This window comes from Cavia porcellus, unplaced genomic scaffold, assembly GCF_034190915.1.
Source record: "Cavia porcellus strain 051 isolate PalLab524CR breed Dunkin Hartley unplaced genomic scaffold, mCavPor4.1 scaffold_1, whole genome shotgun sequence".
Classification (NCBI taxonomy): domain Eukaryota; kingdom Metazoa; phylum Chordata; class Mammalia; order Rodentia; family Caviidae; genus Cavia; species Cavia porcellus.
The window spans coordinates 242,209,537-242,225,613 of NW_026947484.1; the positions used below are offsets into that span (position 1 = coordinate 242,209,537).

Here is a 16,077-nt window from a genome sequence, read left to right on the forward strand (position 1 = left end):
TCAGCAAGGCCATGTTGATGCAGTGAGAGAGAGCTGTCAAGTACCAGCTAATGAGTCCCTGTATAGAATTTCTGAAATGTCCTGTGCTCAGATTTTGCTTTTATTCCTTTAGCTAGAGAGTTTGATTTGAAGACCCCTAGCACAGGTTTGTGGTCCGCATAACCTTGATGCATGGTTGTCCTGTCACTCTCTTCTGACTTAACACTTCCATTTCTTCTCATAGTCTGCCTTCAGTAGCGGTACATGAATTGTCTGGTTTGCACCACTGTGAAAGTTGTGTGTTTTTTTTCTTTCTTGATTACTTGGTTTTTTGTGATGGGGTCAGGATTCCGTCTTAGCACAAGGAAAGCAAGAACAGTCACTTCTCATGCCTTTGGCCTTGAAAGAGAGCTAGTGGATGAGAATTGTGTAACATAGTTTCTGTTTCTGCTTAATCTTACTTGGGTCCAATCCAGAGTCTTCTCCTGACTCTTCCCTTGCCCACAAAACAAATTTCATCTGAAACAGAAAGTTGGTTATGTTAACGTTTCTGAGTTCATGCCTGCAACTCTGCTTCTTTATACCTTAACTGTTCATTTTGTAGTTGTCCAGTCACCTCGTCTGCCAGATACCATGCTGAACTTTCAAACAAAGCTTTAGGAAGAAATTACTTTTTATGTACCTCTAAATGTTTTATTTCTCAAATACTTCAGAAGAATGTATTCCAATTTAAGAAGTATTTGCACTAAAACAGAAACTTCTTTGGAGACCCATCCTGAATACTGTTTAAAAAAGAGAAACGAGCTGGCAGTACCTTCCCCTTCCTGTCTGTTCATCCACCATCCCTTGCAGTGGCTGGGGACAGCAAGTGAGTTCTCATAGTGCACCTCTTCCCGTGGGTGCCCCGTTCATGACACGAGGTCTCCTGTTTCTTGCTTCTTAGGGTCTCTCTAAGCGTATTGGGCTTCCTCTTCCCACCATCAGACTTTCTCACACTCCCCAGTGACCTTTGGGTCTTTGCAGTAGTCCCATTTTTGACATGCACAGTGACATGAAACTCATGGAGAGACAAAAACTCATATCCCTGTTGTGTAGTCTTGATTTATCTAATTAAGGACACAGAACTCATCCTGAGGAGCTGGCCACCCAGAGAAGATGCAGACGTCGTGCTTCTACAGGAGTTTTTCCTTGTTTCTTGTTTCCATCAGCATACATGGTTGTCAGTTACCTGTCTACAGAGATAGGTTCACCTGGAGTTACAAAACCAAATTTTGGCTGTTGTATTGCTTTTTTATAGTTTTTTTTTTTTCCTCAACTTTCACTGATACTGACATAGGACTTTATGGCTCTTGATTGAAATTTAGCCTCAGCTAAGGCCACATCAGTGTAACAGAGAGGCAAAGAGCCAGTTCTGCCCGTCTCTTTTTGTAAATTTGATTTGTTGTATTTTGCAAGCAGTTATTATAAGGCTTATTTTATAATGGCAATTTTTCAAAAACTTTTCTTGGTTATTAAACTTTTCTGTCAATGAGGATTTTATTTCTTTTTAAAAATCCATTTTATTAAAGGATAAAAAGAAAAAGAAAAAAAAACTACAACAAAATTTCAAAACATGTCAGTCAGGGGCAGCAATGGTACACACATTACGCACTGTCACCCCCCAAATCATTCACCCAGAGCATAAGACATCTGCATTCAGTTGTCCAAATGGTACCAGTATAGATCTTTCATTTCAGTGAACTCAGAGAAATCAGTTAGTATAACTGTCTTAGCTATTTTTTAATATGTATACACACGGACATATGTTTTTTTTCCTTTCAGCTTGTCACACAAATCAAACAATACATTTACACATGTGTTTTATTTATTTCACTAATGAGAATGTTAAGTTGCATCGATTTACCTATAAAAGTCTTCAGTTTATCCTTCTTTATGACTCGGTATAAAAATACCACATCTTTTTATTCATTCCTCAGTTGATGGGCATTTAGTTTGTTTTCAATATCTGGCTATTACAAATTGTGCTGCCATAAACAAAGGTGCACAAATATCACTGTGATATGATGTTTTTAATTCTTTTGAGAAGATACCTAAAGGAATAGCTGGGTCAAATGGGACCTCTAGTCTTGTTTTTTGAGGAATTTCCACACTGATTTCCACAGTGGTTGCACCAGTCTGCACTCCCACCAACAGTAGAGAAGGGTTCCTTTTCCCTCACAGCCCCTCCAGCATTTGTTACTGCTTGATTTCTTGATAGTAGCCATTCTTTCTGGAGTGAGGTGGAATCTCAGTGTTGTTTTAATTTGCATCTCTTGAGTGACCAGTGATGTTGAACATTGTTTCACGTATTTGTTTACTGTTTGTATTTCTTCACCTGAGGAGAGTGTATTCATCTCAGATGCCCATTTTTGGATTGGGACTTTCAATCTGGGAAGACTGATTTGTTTGAGTCCTTTATGTTCTGGAAAGTAATCCTTTGTCTGAAGTACAGCTGGCAAACATTTTCTCCCACATTGCAGGTTGTCTCTTCACTCTGTTGGTAGTTTCTTTTCCCGTGCATAAAATTTTCCCAGAAATGAGACCCTAGTTGTTGATTCTTTGTCATAGTTCCTGTGCGGTCGGAATTTTTTCATAAAGTCTTTGCCTACACCAGTGTCTTCAAGAGTTTTACCTACTCTGTCTTCCAGCTGATTCAATGTTTCTGTTTTAATATTAAGATCTTTGATCCATTTTAATTTTAGCTTAGTATATGGTGATAGATACAGGTTCAGTTTTAATCTTTGGTCACTTTAGAACCAGTTTTTCCAGCACCATTTATTGAAGAGGCTTTCTTACAGTGAATATATTTGGTACCTTTTCAAAGATAAGGTAGCTTAGTGTGTTGGGATTTGTTTCTGCATCTTCTAATCTGTTCCATTGATCTTTGGGTCTGTTTTTTTGTTTGTTTTTTGCCAGTACCATGCCGCATTTATCACAGTAGCTTTATAATATAATTTCAAGTCAAGGATTGTGAAGGCCCCTGTCTTGTCTTTTTTGTTTAGGATACCTTCGCTATTCTAGTCTCTTCTGGTTCCAGATGAATTTTAGGATTGTTTTCTTTACTTCTGTGATACTGCAGTGAGCCTGTATAATAGTTTTGGAAATATGACCATTTCACTCTACTGTTTCTTCCTACCCAAGAGCACAGGATATCTCTCCATTTTCTAATACTCTTTTCAATCTCCTTTTTCAAGAGTACTGTAGTTTTCAATGTAGAGGTCTTTTTGTTCCTTTGTTAGATTGATTCCTAGGTATTTAATTTTTTTGGATGCTATTGTAAAAAGTATTGTTTTGCCTCATGTCTGTCGCAGTGAGTTTGTTATTTGTGTATGCGAAACATACCAGTGCTCCAAAGTTCTTACTAAAGCTAGCTCTGCTGCGGGGAGTAGTAGGAGAGAAGATAATAAACTGATGTTTGCTGGTAAGAGGCATGTTTGGTAATGTTGAGAGAGTAAATGTGGATTTAGTCCTGAGGAGTTGTAGTCATGAATGAAGTAAGTTTTTGCTACATATCTCAAGTTTTTTTTTCTCTTCACTTGTCATATAGTTAAGTAATGGTTCTGAGCTTTGGGTAGTTATGGAGTCTGGGGAAACTTCTAAAAATCCTATTAATTACAATTTTAAGGATGTTTTTTAATTAGTTGGTTTCACTGGAGGAAAAAACCCCACCAGTCTACTCAAGAAAAGGCTTGAAGTATAAAGATGCAGAAGAGTCTCACCCAAGACCAAGTGGAAGGACAGCGGTGTCTTCTGTCTCTGGGTCTTTGAGTCTGGCCTTCGGTCTCCTTCTGTGTCCGGTGCTCTGTCTCCTGCTCCCTTCTTTGGTACTGTTGTGCGACGCTTCCTCTCTTCCTTTTGCACACTTCCCTCCTGTTGGCTCTGTATCACTGTGTGCTGTCCTCCTCCTCCATGGGTGTGCAGGGGTGTGACTGTTTTGTCTCTCATTGTCTTTAAAAGACAGTGTGAGTTCTTTCTAGTCATCAAGTTAGTGTTTGCACTGTGCCTTCCTGTGTGTAATCATTTATGCCTCACTGTCTTGGAAGGAGGTGACTGTGTTCTCTGGGTCTCTGGCTCACTGCTAATACCTGTGGGTATGCAGCTTTTTATGACAGTTTGTCTAGGTGGTTTCCCAGGAGCTTGTTTCTCCTGTGCTCCTGCTTTTCTTTGTGTACTGTTTCCTATCAGAGTGTAATGCTCCAACCAAGTTCTTCAGTTGTAGACACTCCATAACTTACAGCTCTAAGGAATTACCATCTTTTGACTTAGTCATTTCTAAATTTGAGGTTAAAGAAGTGTTGTATTTGGAAGTAGTTTTAGATTTACAGAAGTGTTGCAAAGATAGTGTAGTTTCCTGTGTATTGTCCCCCAAGTCTGCCTTAACATTGGTATCTTACTGTAACTAAGATAAATTTAACAAAGCTATGCAGTTGAGTAAGCTCCAGACTTAACATTAGGATTTTACCAGTTTTTTCTAATGTGACTTTAAGGTCCAGAACAGATCCTGATTGCTCAGTTGCTAGGGAGTGATGGTTATGGTTCAGTGCACAGAGGAAGGGTGCTGATTCCTGAGGGTGCTGAGCCCTTGCTGGAGTGGGAGCCGAACTGTGTCTGCTTTCAATCAGGAATTTAGTGTGGGGTTATCTTGATGCGTGTTTCCTACATTTCCTAAGAGGGGAATTTTTGAAGTAAAGTTAATGAATTCATGACAACAGATTGTAGTGTTAGGATTTCATTTAATTGCCAGTTAAAACATTTTTATTTCAGAGGATTTGGGCAGATGATCACATGAATTAAATTATTTTTGCTTTTGTGTGTAAGGAAATAGGTGTTCATTAATAATGTCTTTTTCATTAATAGCTTTCATCAACATTTTTTCTGCCAAGTCTTATTTTAATGGAAGTTAGAGTAGCAAATGAAGATTGCTCCTCCATAGTGTCTTAAAATATGTGAAAGCATTGCCTCAAACTTTTTAAAGCTTAAAAACCATGATGAGCCTAGCAGGCAGATTTGCACTCCTAACAGTCATGTGTTTGAGTTCCAGTATAGTATAAAGCTTTTAGAAACTAATCATTTCTTTATGGAAAACATTCTCAAAATTCTTTCTTCTGGTATTTTGAAATATATGATACATCATTGTCACCTATTGTAGCCCTTACCCTGTGCAGTAGCATACCAGAACTTTTGTCTGACTGTAATCTAATGCCCATTCATTAACCTTTACTACCTTTTGCACATCCCCAGTTTATTTTTCTTGGTGGTCAGATAGTTCTTTTGTGTCAGTGTGAACATGTGTGTGTGCACGTGTGCATGCGTGAGTATGGTACCAGGGATTGAACCCAAGGCTTGTGCACTGACCTATATCTCCATACCTTTTTTTATTTTTTATTTTGAGACGTCTCACCAAGTTTCTTAGTTGCCTAGACTGGGCTCAAATTTGTGACTACTGCCTTAGTCTCCTAGAGTGGTGAGATCATTGACATATGCCACTATGCCCGGCTCATTTTTTAAATTGAGAAATTAAAATTGCCTCCCTAACTTCTAATCCTCTTAAAAATGTTATTACTTTGTCATAATTCTTAATTCATCATCCTTTAAGATCTACTGTTGGTATGGCTTACTGTGTAAATCATAGTAGTCGTGCAGTATAAGGTTGCTCACGTGATCATTACAGGAGTGTGGACTTCACATGACTTGATTATGCGGTTCTTAGAGAAAAGTGCTTACCTGTGTGACTTGAAGCAACCAGAATTGTGTATTGTTGTACAAATGTATTTTTGTTATGCATAAAGAGTTATTTTTCATGGGGGTTCTAATCTCAGCTGTTTTGGGATGTGCACAGTTCATTACTGTTCTCTGGTCAGCTGATGGTCATCAGCCTTGGGAATGAAGCCAGTTTTCAGATGGATGAGCCAGATCATTAGGGACTTCTGCGAATGTTTAAAAATCTGCTAACATCATATTGTAATTACACCTCTGTGTGACTCAGTTTCCCCTTGGCATTTTAGCTCAGCGGATATCACAGTCACACTGAGGAACAGAGGAGAGGATGCCTATAGAGCAAATGTGTATGGTGACTCCATAGTTGTGCAGCAGCACATCACCCTGGATGGAAGTCGGTCCTATAAGCTAAAAAGTCAGACAGGTTTGTTTTGATTTTCCTTTCTTTCATATGCAGTCATAACTTAGTGTTCTACTCCTTTGAAATTCCTTGAATTTGATATTTATTGCATTTTGATGCAGAAATTTTGTCCCTGTACTCTTTTATTTGTTACCACACAAACTAGAACTTAGCACAATTGCCTCGTGATTTACTACCAGAGCAATTTGGTGCTCGTTATTTTGGTGCACACTGCAGCTCCTAGAGCCATTTAATACCAAGTACCAAGTTAGTGAATACTCTAGAGTTAAGTGATTGTGCTGGCATCTACTGTAAAGGTGCGTCTTCCCTGTCTCTCGAAACCTCTTTCATGCAGCAGGGTCATTCGCATGTGGTACATATACACATGTAGATCCCTGCATGCAGTGCTGTCTGTGGTGGCAACACCATGATTGGAAGACTTCGGGCAGTTTGAGGTAGACACACTCCTCCTTTCACCTCTGTAGTATCTGTAGCTTATAGAAAGCAATAACAAAAGATAGGAAAAGACATAAAGGAGGAGAAAAGTGTTTAGAGTTATTGAAAAGAGACGAGTGAGGAGCAAAGAAAAATAGCTGTGGTTGAAGGTGTGCACTGTGATGCTGCATACCTGGCTTCTCTCTTTCTTTGAGCCCTGGGCCGTGGTTGGAATGGCACCCTTGTTCATTCAGGCTTAAGAGTGTTTAGCGGTGATTTTTTTGTAGTATACAATGAATGATAACTAATTAATTGTGTTTTATAGGTTATTTAACATTTTTTGTTATTGTCCTAAAGCAGTATGGTCATTTTTTATGTTTCTCCATGCTCAGCACCATGGTTTCCGCTAGGAAAAAAGAACTGATTGCAGTGCCTGAGCATAATTAATGTTTGTAGTTTATAAGTAATTGGGCTTTTTTTTTTTTTTTGTATTATTGCCCTGGAAATAATCTGGTCATTTTATGTGTTCTCCTCACTAGGCACTGTGGTTTCTACTAGGAAAGAAGAGCTGGTTGCAATTCTTGATCATTTTAACATCCAGGTAATTAGTAAATATGCAGTTGGTGGTTTTTTGGTGTGGTTTCACTTGTGGAATGTATATAAATAAAATATCCCAATGTGAGTAAATTGACCGCTGGAAGACTATATACTATTCCGTTGTCAAGTTCCTTAAAAATTACCAATTTTTTGAGAAACTGGGAGTTACAAAAAGTAAATTTATACTATGATTTGTCTAGATGTGGTTATTGGTGGAGTCCAGATTGGAATCCAGTTATCCCTAATTGTAGTATTTTATGCTTTGTGCTCAGGATTAAGAATACCAAACCTAGGCATCAAAAAAAAAGGACAGGGTGGAGTTTGCATCTCTTTCCCGATTGAGGTAGAAGAAGCTAGCCAGAAGGAAGTGGTCAGCATGTGCTGGTCTGTGCTGTGTGTGGGTAGCTGCGAGCCACTGCCTCCTTAGCACCTGAGTGTATAACTCAGAAGCTTTACTTCATTTCACTGGGGAGCAAGTGGGTTTCAGTACTTATTAAACTCTGGAGAGAAGCAGATAATAGGAAATCTGTTTTGGACTAGCTTACAGGACACTTTCTGGCAGAATAAGAAAAACCAAAAGTTAAGTTTTTGGAGCTGTGAGCATTAGAAGAGTTTGACTGTCATCTCAGTGAAGCTGCACGCTCCACGCCCTGTTAGTCTTCACCAGCTGTCCTGCAGGGAAGGCCTGAAGGAATACTGGTGGGAAGATGAAGTGCATAAGGGTTCTTACCTGTCTAGTGGGCAGCTGTATTTATTAGACAGTTCTCACTTTCTAGAAAGTTGAGGAAAGCTTGTTTGTCTAAGCTCCTGCTTCCTTGGAGAATATAAAACTATTTTGTCTTGGAATATTTGAAGATTGCTACCAACACTGTTAGTCGTCTTGTATGTTTAATTCATTTATAACTAAAGGTTCAGGATCATTGGTCAAAATACAGGTAGTGCAGAGCTATGCTGTCCATGCGGTAGCCACTGTCTGCATAGACACTGAGCCCTCGAATTTGTCTCTGTTTGAGACCCACTGTGATACTAGACACGTGCCAGGTTTTGAAGACTTAATAAAAAAGGCATACCTCAGTTTCTAAATATGGATTTTAAGTTAAGGAATAATATTTTGAATATTAACTATATTATTGGGTAAAACATATTGTTAAAATTAATTTTACCTTTTTATTTTTATTATGGCTCCAAAAGAATTTAATGGTTTATTATGGCTTGCATTGTCTTTCCGTTAGCTGGGATGGGTGTAAGGTAACCAGGAGGAGAGCATGTTATGCCATGGGTACCTGGTTACATTTGCTGCCTGTGCCTCTCTTTCTTACCCTTTCTCTGGGGTTTTCCTTTGTGGGTTCAGGGTCCCAACAGGTAAAGCTGCAAGGGACCAGGAACCCTGTTTCAGAAATAATCAGAAGAGTAATGTGGTAGAGCAAAGAGCATATTGATCCAGAGTCGGTGCCTGTGTGTCCTGCTGAAAGCTCGTATGTGCGCTTTTCTAAGCAGCAAGTTCCATGTGGAGTTAAGGTGGAGGAGGCACATAAAAAATGTAGCAGTCGGAGTCTAGTCAGGGTATAAAATTTTAAGACGCATAATTATAAAGATTTCTTTATAATTGATGTGTTTTTTATTATCTTAGAAGAGATGACCCAGCATTTTAAAGAAAAAGTTTTAACCATGGTTTATTAACAGATTGTATAGTTGTTACTTTGTGGATGGTAAAATAAAAGGTTCTAAAGCCATTTTCTTCTATGCATACTGACCCCAGATGGTCTGTAACTATGAAAAAGTTATTTTTATCATGTAAATTTCTCTGTTATTGGTAGCAAAGATGCAATTGAATATTAACCCTGAATTTTTTGAAATAAGTTCTTTTTTTATTTACTTTTCCAGCTGTAGTACTTTGATGGTTTAATTCAAGCAATGGCTTATTTAAAATGAATCTTCCTCCAAAAAATATTTAATTATGCCCATTTGTTTTACTGTATCTTTGTGGAGGAATAAAGAAAGACACTTGGAAAATCTTAAAGCACTGCTGTGAGAAAATCAGTGATACTTGCTAATGAATTCTGATTAGAAATAACTGAACTGGACTTTTCAGGTATGGTTGGAAAAGCTTGATAACAAGCTCAAAGTAGTAGGAGGTCAGGGGCAGAGTTCACCAGAGCTCAGGACAGGACAGTGGGATGCGGACTTTGCCCTCTGGGAGTGACTTCTGCTGAAACAGGAGAGTGGAAAACCACCACCAAGTCTGGCACTTCACGGGCCAGGAATGTAGCTCAGCAACACAGGTGCCGCCTGGCAAGCATAGGGTCCTAAGTTCAGCTTGTGGTACAAAAAAAGTATCGGTACTTCAGATTGTGTTTCTGCTTGTGCCCTCTTGTAATGTTAAATATTGGAATTTAACCAGACTGTTTATTTGGTACAATATCAATATTTTGAGGCATTTAAAAATCTAACATTTTCTCTCTGTGTTTTACCCTATGTTACAACCTTGGGCTGGTGCTTAGTCTTCTCAGTGGTACCACTGTGTCCGCAGTGTAGACCTCAGTTATTCACCTTTAAGGCATGAAAGTGAAATAGTAAAGCTGATGTTTTGTTTCAGGTAGATAATCCTGTTTCTGTTCTAACACAAGAAATGAGCAAGCAGTTCTTACAGTCTAAAAATGAGGGAGACAAATACAAAGTAAGTGTTGCCAGAGACGGTAAGTACAGACCCACCCCTGGTCCATCCAGATGCATCCCACATGGTGTTCTTGCTTATGTAATAGAGACTAGGATGTGTCCCTCCAACCCAGCCACTTCATGTGGTACACCTGTGCAGGACTAGTTAGAAAAGTGTTAAGTTGATGGTGAATATAGTTTTCCTGGTAATACACCAAGTCCCGACTATCGGCCTTCGAGCTGTGAACTTTCACAGGTGTGCTGTGTATGACTCATTCCTGGGTTTAGGAACCAGTCTCACTCACGAGCCTTCTCCCTGGAAGAAACTTGCTTGTTTAAGTTGGAGACTTTCTGTAATGTTTTTAGTTGACTTCAGTGCTGAAAAAAAATGGCTTGTCTTCTAAAATTAAGCTTTAAAGAAATACGAGGCAATGTTGTCTTATACATAAATAATGACTTATGAGCTGGAGATTTAGCTCAATGGTATAAGCACCTGCCTGGCAAGTGTGAGGTTGTGAGCTCAGTCTCCAGTACCACCAAAAACAAAACAAAACAAAAGGTGAACATGGTGGCACACACCTGTAATCTCAGCACTTCGGAGGTTGAGGCAGGAGAATTGTTGCAAGTTCGAGACCAACCTAGGCTACAAAGTGAGCCCAAGGCCAACCTGAACTGTATAATGAGACCCTGTCTCAAAAAGACAGAAAATACATTAATAAATAATGACTTGTAAACTTTAAATTATTTAAAGCTTAAAAAACTAACAGACTACTACTAAAACTTACTCTGTATCTTTTAGAATGAATTTTAGTATTTCCTATTTTAAACAATAAAATCAAAATGTTTCCTGTAATTTTTGCATGAAAAAAATGAAAGAATTGATAAAAGCAAACCTTGGTAACTGTGTTACTCTGACACCCAAAGATGTTCTGAATGCATAAAATAAGTATAGGACATTCAGTAAGTTTGCATCTGAAGTACGAAGTGTTTCTTTAAGAATGTGCACGTGTGCTTTTAATGCTTTTTTACATGCTTGACCTAAGAGTTCTCACAGCATGAATTCTTCTTTCAAATTTTCTTTGCACAGTTCTGTGTAATTTTATAGGTTTCTAACTTTTTATTGTTGATAGTTTTTCATGAAAGCAACTCAACTTGAACAGATGAAGGAAGACTACTCATACATTATGGAGACAAAAGAAAGAACAAAGGAGCAGATAAATCAAGGTGAAGAGGTTGGTAAATAGTTAGCATTCATCTTTTTGAAATGAGTCAAGTTTCTGTAGTACATACAGTAAGTTGCACTGTAAAATTACATTTCTATGTACTGGTATATCTGTATAAGGATAATGAATGCATTTTTGTAGCAATCTATGAAATGTGGTTTTTATATGCCGGATATTTGTTAGGCCCTACTTTTCATTTTGTAATAGTGGATAGGAATGTGTCTTACTTTCTCTACTAGAAGAGATGAAAATACTTATTCATACCCCTGGTTACGTGACTTTTTGGTTCCACTATAAGTCATGCTCCTACTATATAAATGGTTGAAAACTACAGCATTTATTTTGCTGAGATAGTAAACACAAACCTCAAACTGGTATTAAATATAATGTGCTTTAAACTCACAGACAGTGAGTGACCCATCACATTAGTGGCCTTCTTTAAGCAGCTGAGCACTGTAGCAGCTGTCACCTGAATACTCATCAACTTGGCACCCACTCATGTTGCTTGCGTCTTAAATCATTCACCCTGTGACTCACTTCAGTTCCAGCTGATTTTAATGTTTTTCAGATTCCTGAGCCTTCAACTCCTCCCATCAGATAATCAGAGAACACGCCTCATAGCTATCCATCTAGCACTCAGTTTTAGCAGTGTTACATAATTTTATAGCTTAGCTTTCATTTAAAAGCCAGCTGAGTCTTCAGCAGCTTCCAGCTTGTTCTTTTGAGATAGAATCCTACTGCATATTGATTAAAGTTGAATTCTTTACATGTTATCGTGGCCTTTTTCTTCAGATTTTGAAAAATACAGATTTAGACTTAAGATTGTACGACAGCATTGAATCAGGGACTGGCCTGGGGTTAGTGCACAGGGAAAGAAGTGATGAGTGGGATGAGAAGTGCAGGATGAATAATAGCAAGCAAAAGGATTCCAAGAAATAGCATGTTGGAATTTCAGGGCCAAGAAGGTATGTGCTGCTCTAAAGACTTCAGAGAATTCTAGATTGGCTAGTGGTTTGGGTTTTTTTGGTACCGGGGACTGAACTCATGACCTTGTGCTTGCTAGACAGGTGCTTATGGCCGCTGAGCCCGGCCCCAATGGCTAGTTTCTGATTGGCTACTTTTGTAGGCATTGAAGAACACAAGAGTGAAAAGTGAGATGCCAGATTGGGTAAAGCCTCCTAAGACTTCAGTGTGGTAGAAGACATTAATGTGCAAGACTTGATTGAGTGTCTGTTTCAACAGGTTGTAGGAGACAGTGGGAAGGCACAGATGTAGAGAGATCAGTATGATAAAGTGATTTTACCATTGGTGTCCGTGAAAGCGGTAGTGGATTTACATAATCCTACAGAAAGGAAAAATGAGTTGGGTAGGAAAACAATAAAATGTTAAGGCTCTGGCTGAATATGAAAGATAGAAAGGGAGAGACTGAACCCAAATGTACAAGCCCCACTTGCATGTGCTGTTCTAAGCACATGACTCTTAATAGTTGATGTTTTATCACTTTTTGAAAGAGCCTAGATGTGAAAATTTATATCATTTGACCTGGAATCAATTCCTTCTGACCCTTTTATTATCTTTGGAATGGATGCTTGTTATATACTCTATAAAAGGCAGTCTACCTTTCAGAAACAGAAGAGAAAAATGGGAAAGTGAGTTTGGGGACTTGTGTTTAATTCCTTTGCTCTTCATCTGAAGAGTGTTTTGGCCATTTTTAGAGTATAGAAATTAGCAAAATTATTGCCCCTAGCAAAAGTATAATACAGAACCAAATATTTTCACTTCAGTTGAATTCTTATAAACCTGGGTGGAGTACTTTTGTAGCCATAAAAAAGAAATGCATTTGCAAAGTGTTTCTCTTTCCCCTCAGTACTAATAAATGTATCTTTCTTTTTTTCTTTTAAGCGACTTACTGAACTAAAGCGCCAGTGTTTGGAGAAAGAGGAACGTTTTCAAAGTATTGCTGGTTTAAGCACAATGAAGACTAATTTAGAGTATTTGAAACATGAAATGGCCTGGGCAGTGGTAATTTTTACCTGATTATTTTGTAATTTAAAGAATGTACACGTTCTTTTGTAATATAAAGAATGTGTTTGGTGATTATTAATCTTAATGAATTGTTACATGATTTTTTTAGGTCAATGAAATTGAGAAACAGTTGAATGCTATCAGAGATAATATCAAGATTGGAGAAGATCGTGCTGCTAGGCTTGAAAGGAAAATGGAAGAGCAGCAGGTAGAGTAGGTGAAATTGCTGACATTAGCCTTTATAACCACCTGGAGGTTTCAGTTTGAAATTGTGTCCGTATTTGACTTGTTACTCAGCTGAAGCAGACCTGTACTTCCCAAGGACTGTTGTGGCAGTTGTCTTTTGAGAAAGGTACTGAGTTTGATTGCGATAAGAATGGGCAAGTGCTGCTGAGTTGTTGGACGTGGTTACTAACTAGAGCCCTGGAATGTAAGGAGGTGATACCCTGAAGACCCCAAAAATGGAGGTGCTGGGATAACGGGAGGCACAGTGCTCAGTGCTGAGTGTTAAGTCCTAGAACCCAGAATCTCTGTGAGAGAATTTTGTGTGGATGGAACAGATGAGGTAGCCTGTTAGGTTCATTGAGATTAACCTGAACCTGAGATTAAAAAAGTACCGTAACGTCCAGGAAGGTCACCTGAGTCTCCCTCTCGGCCCTGAGCTGGAGTGGCCCTCGAGGTGTGTTCCCACATGAGCGTTGCTCCTGTGCACGTGTGTGCTCGCCGACGCGCTCACCTGTCCTTTCTGCTCTCTAGCACCTTTGTGGCGGTGCCACGCATGCACCATTTAAAATGTCTCACTCCCGGGTTTCCGGCCATTGCCAGGTGGGGCAGCCCCGGCGGTGGAGCCCCACGTGCTGTCCCCGTGGAAGGAGACCACCTGCCCGTTTCCCTGCAGACGCCCTCCCGGGGCACGGGGTGTGTGTGGGTGCCGAGCCCCCGTGAGCCAAGTCTCTGTCACAACTACTGAACACCACAATTGCTCTGCGTGGCTTAGGGACTGTGGCTCCCGGCCTGACTGTGGCCAAGGGCGTGATCCTCCCTGCTGCTGCTTCCCACCTTCTTTCCAGATAAGCAGGTTGTGACCCCAGTCCATGCAGTAACCAGTGACTGTGTAAGCGTACTAGGAACGGTGTAGATAGCGCGTTTCCTTCTTGGTCTTTGGCCTGGATCTCTTACCTGCTTTAGGTAGTAAGTGAAAGTCCGGTCCTCCCTCCTTGGGTCTGAGACTCTTTCTGTGAGCGTGTCCTGGAAGCTTCTGCACTGTTTCTCTTGGTTCAGCTGGTTGGGGGAGGCCCTAAGCACTTGCCCTCTCAGACATGTCCCAGTCTGAACCCCGAACTAGTCTGGCTGATAGGTGCTTCCCTCTTTTCACACGGTGGTGTTTTAGTTCTGTGGGTCTTTGTCCCACCTACCATTTGAGCACTCTGTAATAGATGCAGATTACTGGAAGATGTATAAGAACTGTCTTACTTTGCATTTTTATTCTGTCTACTGTCTTCTCCTGTGAGAAGCCTGTCACAAAGTATATATTTTGTTACTGCTTGTAGAATGACTATTAAATAGATGTTTCTGAAGAAATAGTATTTAGCCTGACTGTAAGGTTTGTGGACCTTATTTAAAACAGAGTGATAATATGATGCTTTATGTTTAATTTGTGTGATACACCTGGATCTAACTTCAGTTTCTATGGAGAAAATGATTTTTTAGCATGTTGACCTTCATGCTTTGTGCTTTCATCCAACAATTGTGGTGTTCAGTAGTTGTGACAGAGACTGGCTCACAGTGCTTGAAGCTTGCACTGTCTGGGGCTCTCTAGAGAAAAAGTGTGCCGACCTCAGAGCTAAGCACTTCTCCTGTGTCTTTTCTCAGCCTTGCCTGTGAGTCAGTGTCTTGTTTTGGTCCCTTAAGACTGGTTAGACGATGCTGTATTAACTTCCTGAAGCCTTTCCTTGTAGTGTTTCTCCTCTTTGCCTTCTGAGTGTTTCCAGGGACCTGACTTGGGAGGTGGAATATGTTTTGTCCGTCTGCAGTGCAGATGGTGGTTCAAAGCTACTTTAGCCTGTTGGCTCTGGGATGGAGACCTTCCACCCGCCATCTCTTCTCCCGCCGTTGCCCTCCCCGTGGATGCCATGGTAGCCAGCAGACCCTCCCGCAGCAGTGCTCTACCACCGCTTTGTCTGTTTCCCTGCTAAACTGTGTCTGTCTTCCTTTCATTGTCTTCCTTGAATGTAATTGTTGTATCTTTGCATCTCTAGAGGATTAGTGCATCTGTTGGATGACCATAGGTTAAAGTGAAATTATACTTAATATTATTTTAGCTATGCTTGTTACATTAATACATGAAATTAAATTTATTGCATGTGGACTAGTTTAAATTTTACTTGTCTTTATTGGAGAAAAGTAAAATATACTCAATGTTATTATCTTAAAGGTCAAACTTAATGAAGCAGAAAAAAAATACGCTGATATTCAGGATAAACTAGAAAAGATTAGTCAAGAGACAAATGCACGAGCCCCCGAGTGTATGGCACTGAAGGCAGATGTCATTGCTAAGAAAAGGGACTACAATGAAGCTGAGGTGAGCGAAACTTCACACCTGGAGAGTTAAGGACTGCAGAGTGAATTTGTGCAGAGCACTCCTCTGTTACTGCAAGTGGTGACTTTACACTGGCTTGCACTTGGCCCAGCTTACAAAAAATGTGCTGAACTCCCAGTAGTCACGCTCATCCTCTGATGTGAAAATTTACAAAGGTGAACTTGAATGGGGTAATTCTTTTTTCCTTTTACTGAAGTTATATCTAATTTTTTGTTAGGTTTTATATAATCATTCCCTAAATGAATATAAAGCGTTAAAGAAAGATGATGAGCAGCTTTGTAAAAGAATTGAGGAACTTAAAAAAAGGTAGGATAATTACTTCAAATTTTTCATTATTCATTTTGTATTAAAGGAATCCAGGTGTATGTGGAATATATTGGTTTATGCTCTTTAAATGTTAGCTTTTT

At 39.5% G+C, this 16,077-nt stretch overlaps 1 protein-coding gene across 5 annotated transcripts in view; it reads left to right on the plus strand.

The window, feature by feature from the left end:
- The window catches only part of Smc6 (structural maintenance of chromosomes 6), a 70,470-nt gene that overhangs the window by 13,715 nt on the left and 40,678 nt on the right, over positions 1 to 16,077 (plus strand). For all 5 annotated transcript variants that reach the window (XM_063232331.1, XM_063232336.1, XM_063232332.1 and 2 more), the window contains exons 6-13: positions 6,024 to 6,160; positions 7,111 to 7,172; positions 9,765 to 9,845; positions 10,954 to 11,055; positions 12,949 to 13,068; positions 13,181 to 13,279; positions 15,506 to 15,652; positions 15,888 to 15,976. In XM_063232331.1, coding sequence (XP_063088401.1) covers positions 6,024 to 6,160; positions 7,111 to 7,172; positions 9,765 to 9,845; positions 10,954 to 11,055; positions 12,949 to 13,068; positions 13,181 to 13,279; positions 15,506 to 15,652; positions 15,888 to 15,976 — 837 coding nt within the window. The remainder of the gene's footprint in view (positions 1 to 6,023; positions 6,161 to 7,110; positions 7,173 to 9,764; positions 9,846 to 10,953; positions 11,056 to 12,948; positions 13,069 to 13,180; positions 13,280 to 15,505; positions 15,653 to 15,887; positions 15,977 to 16,077) is intronic.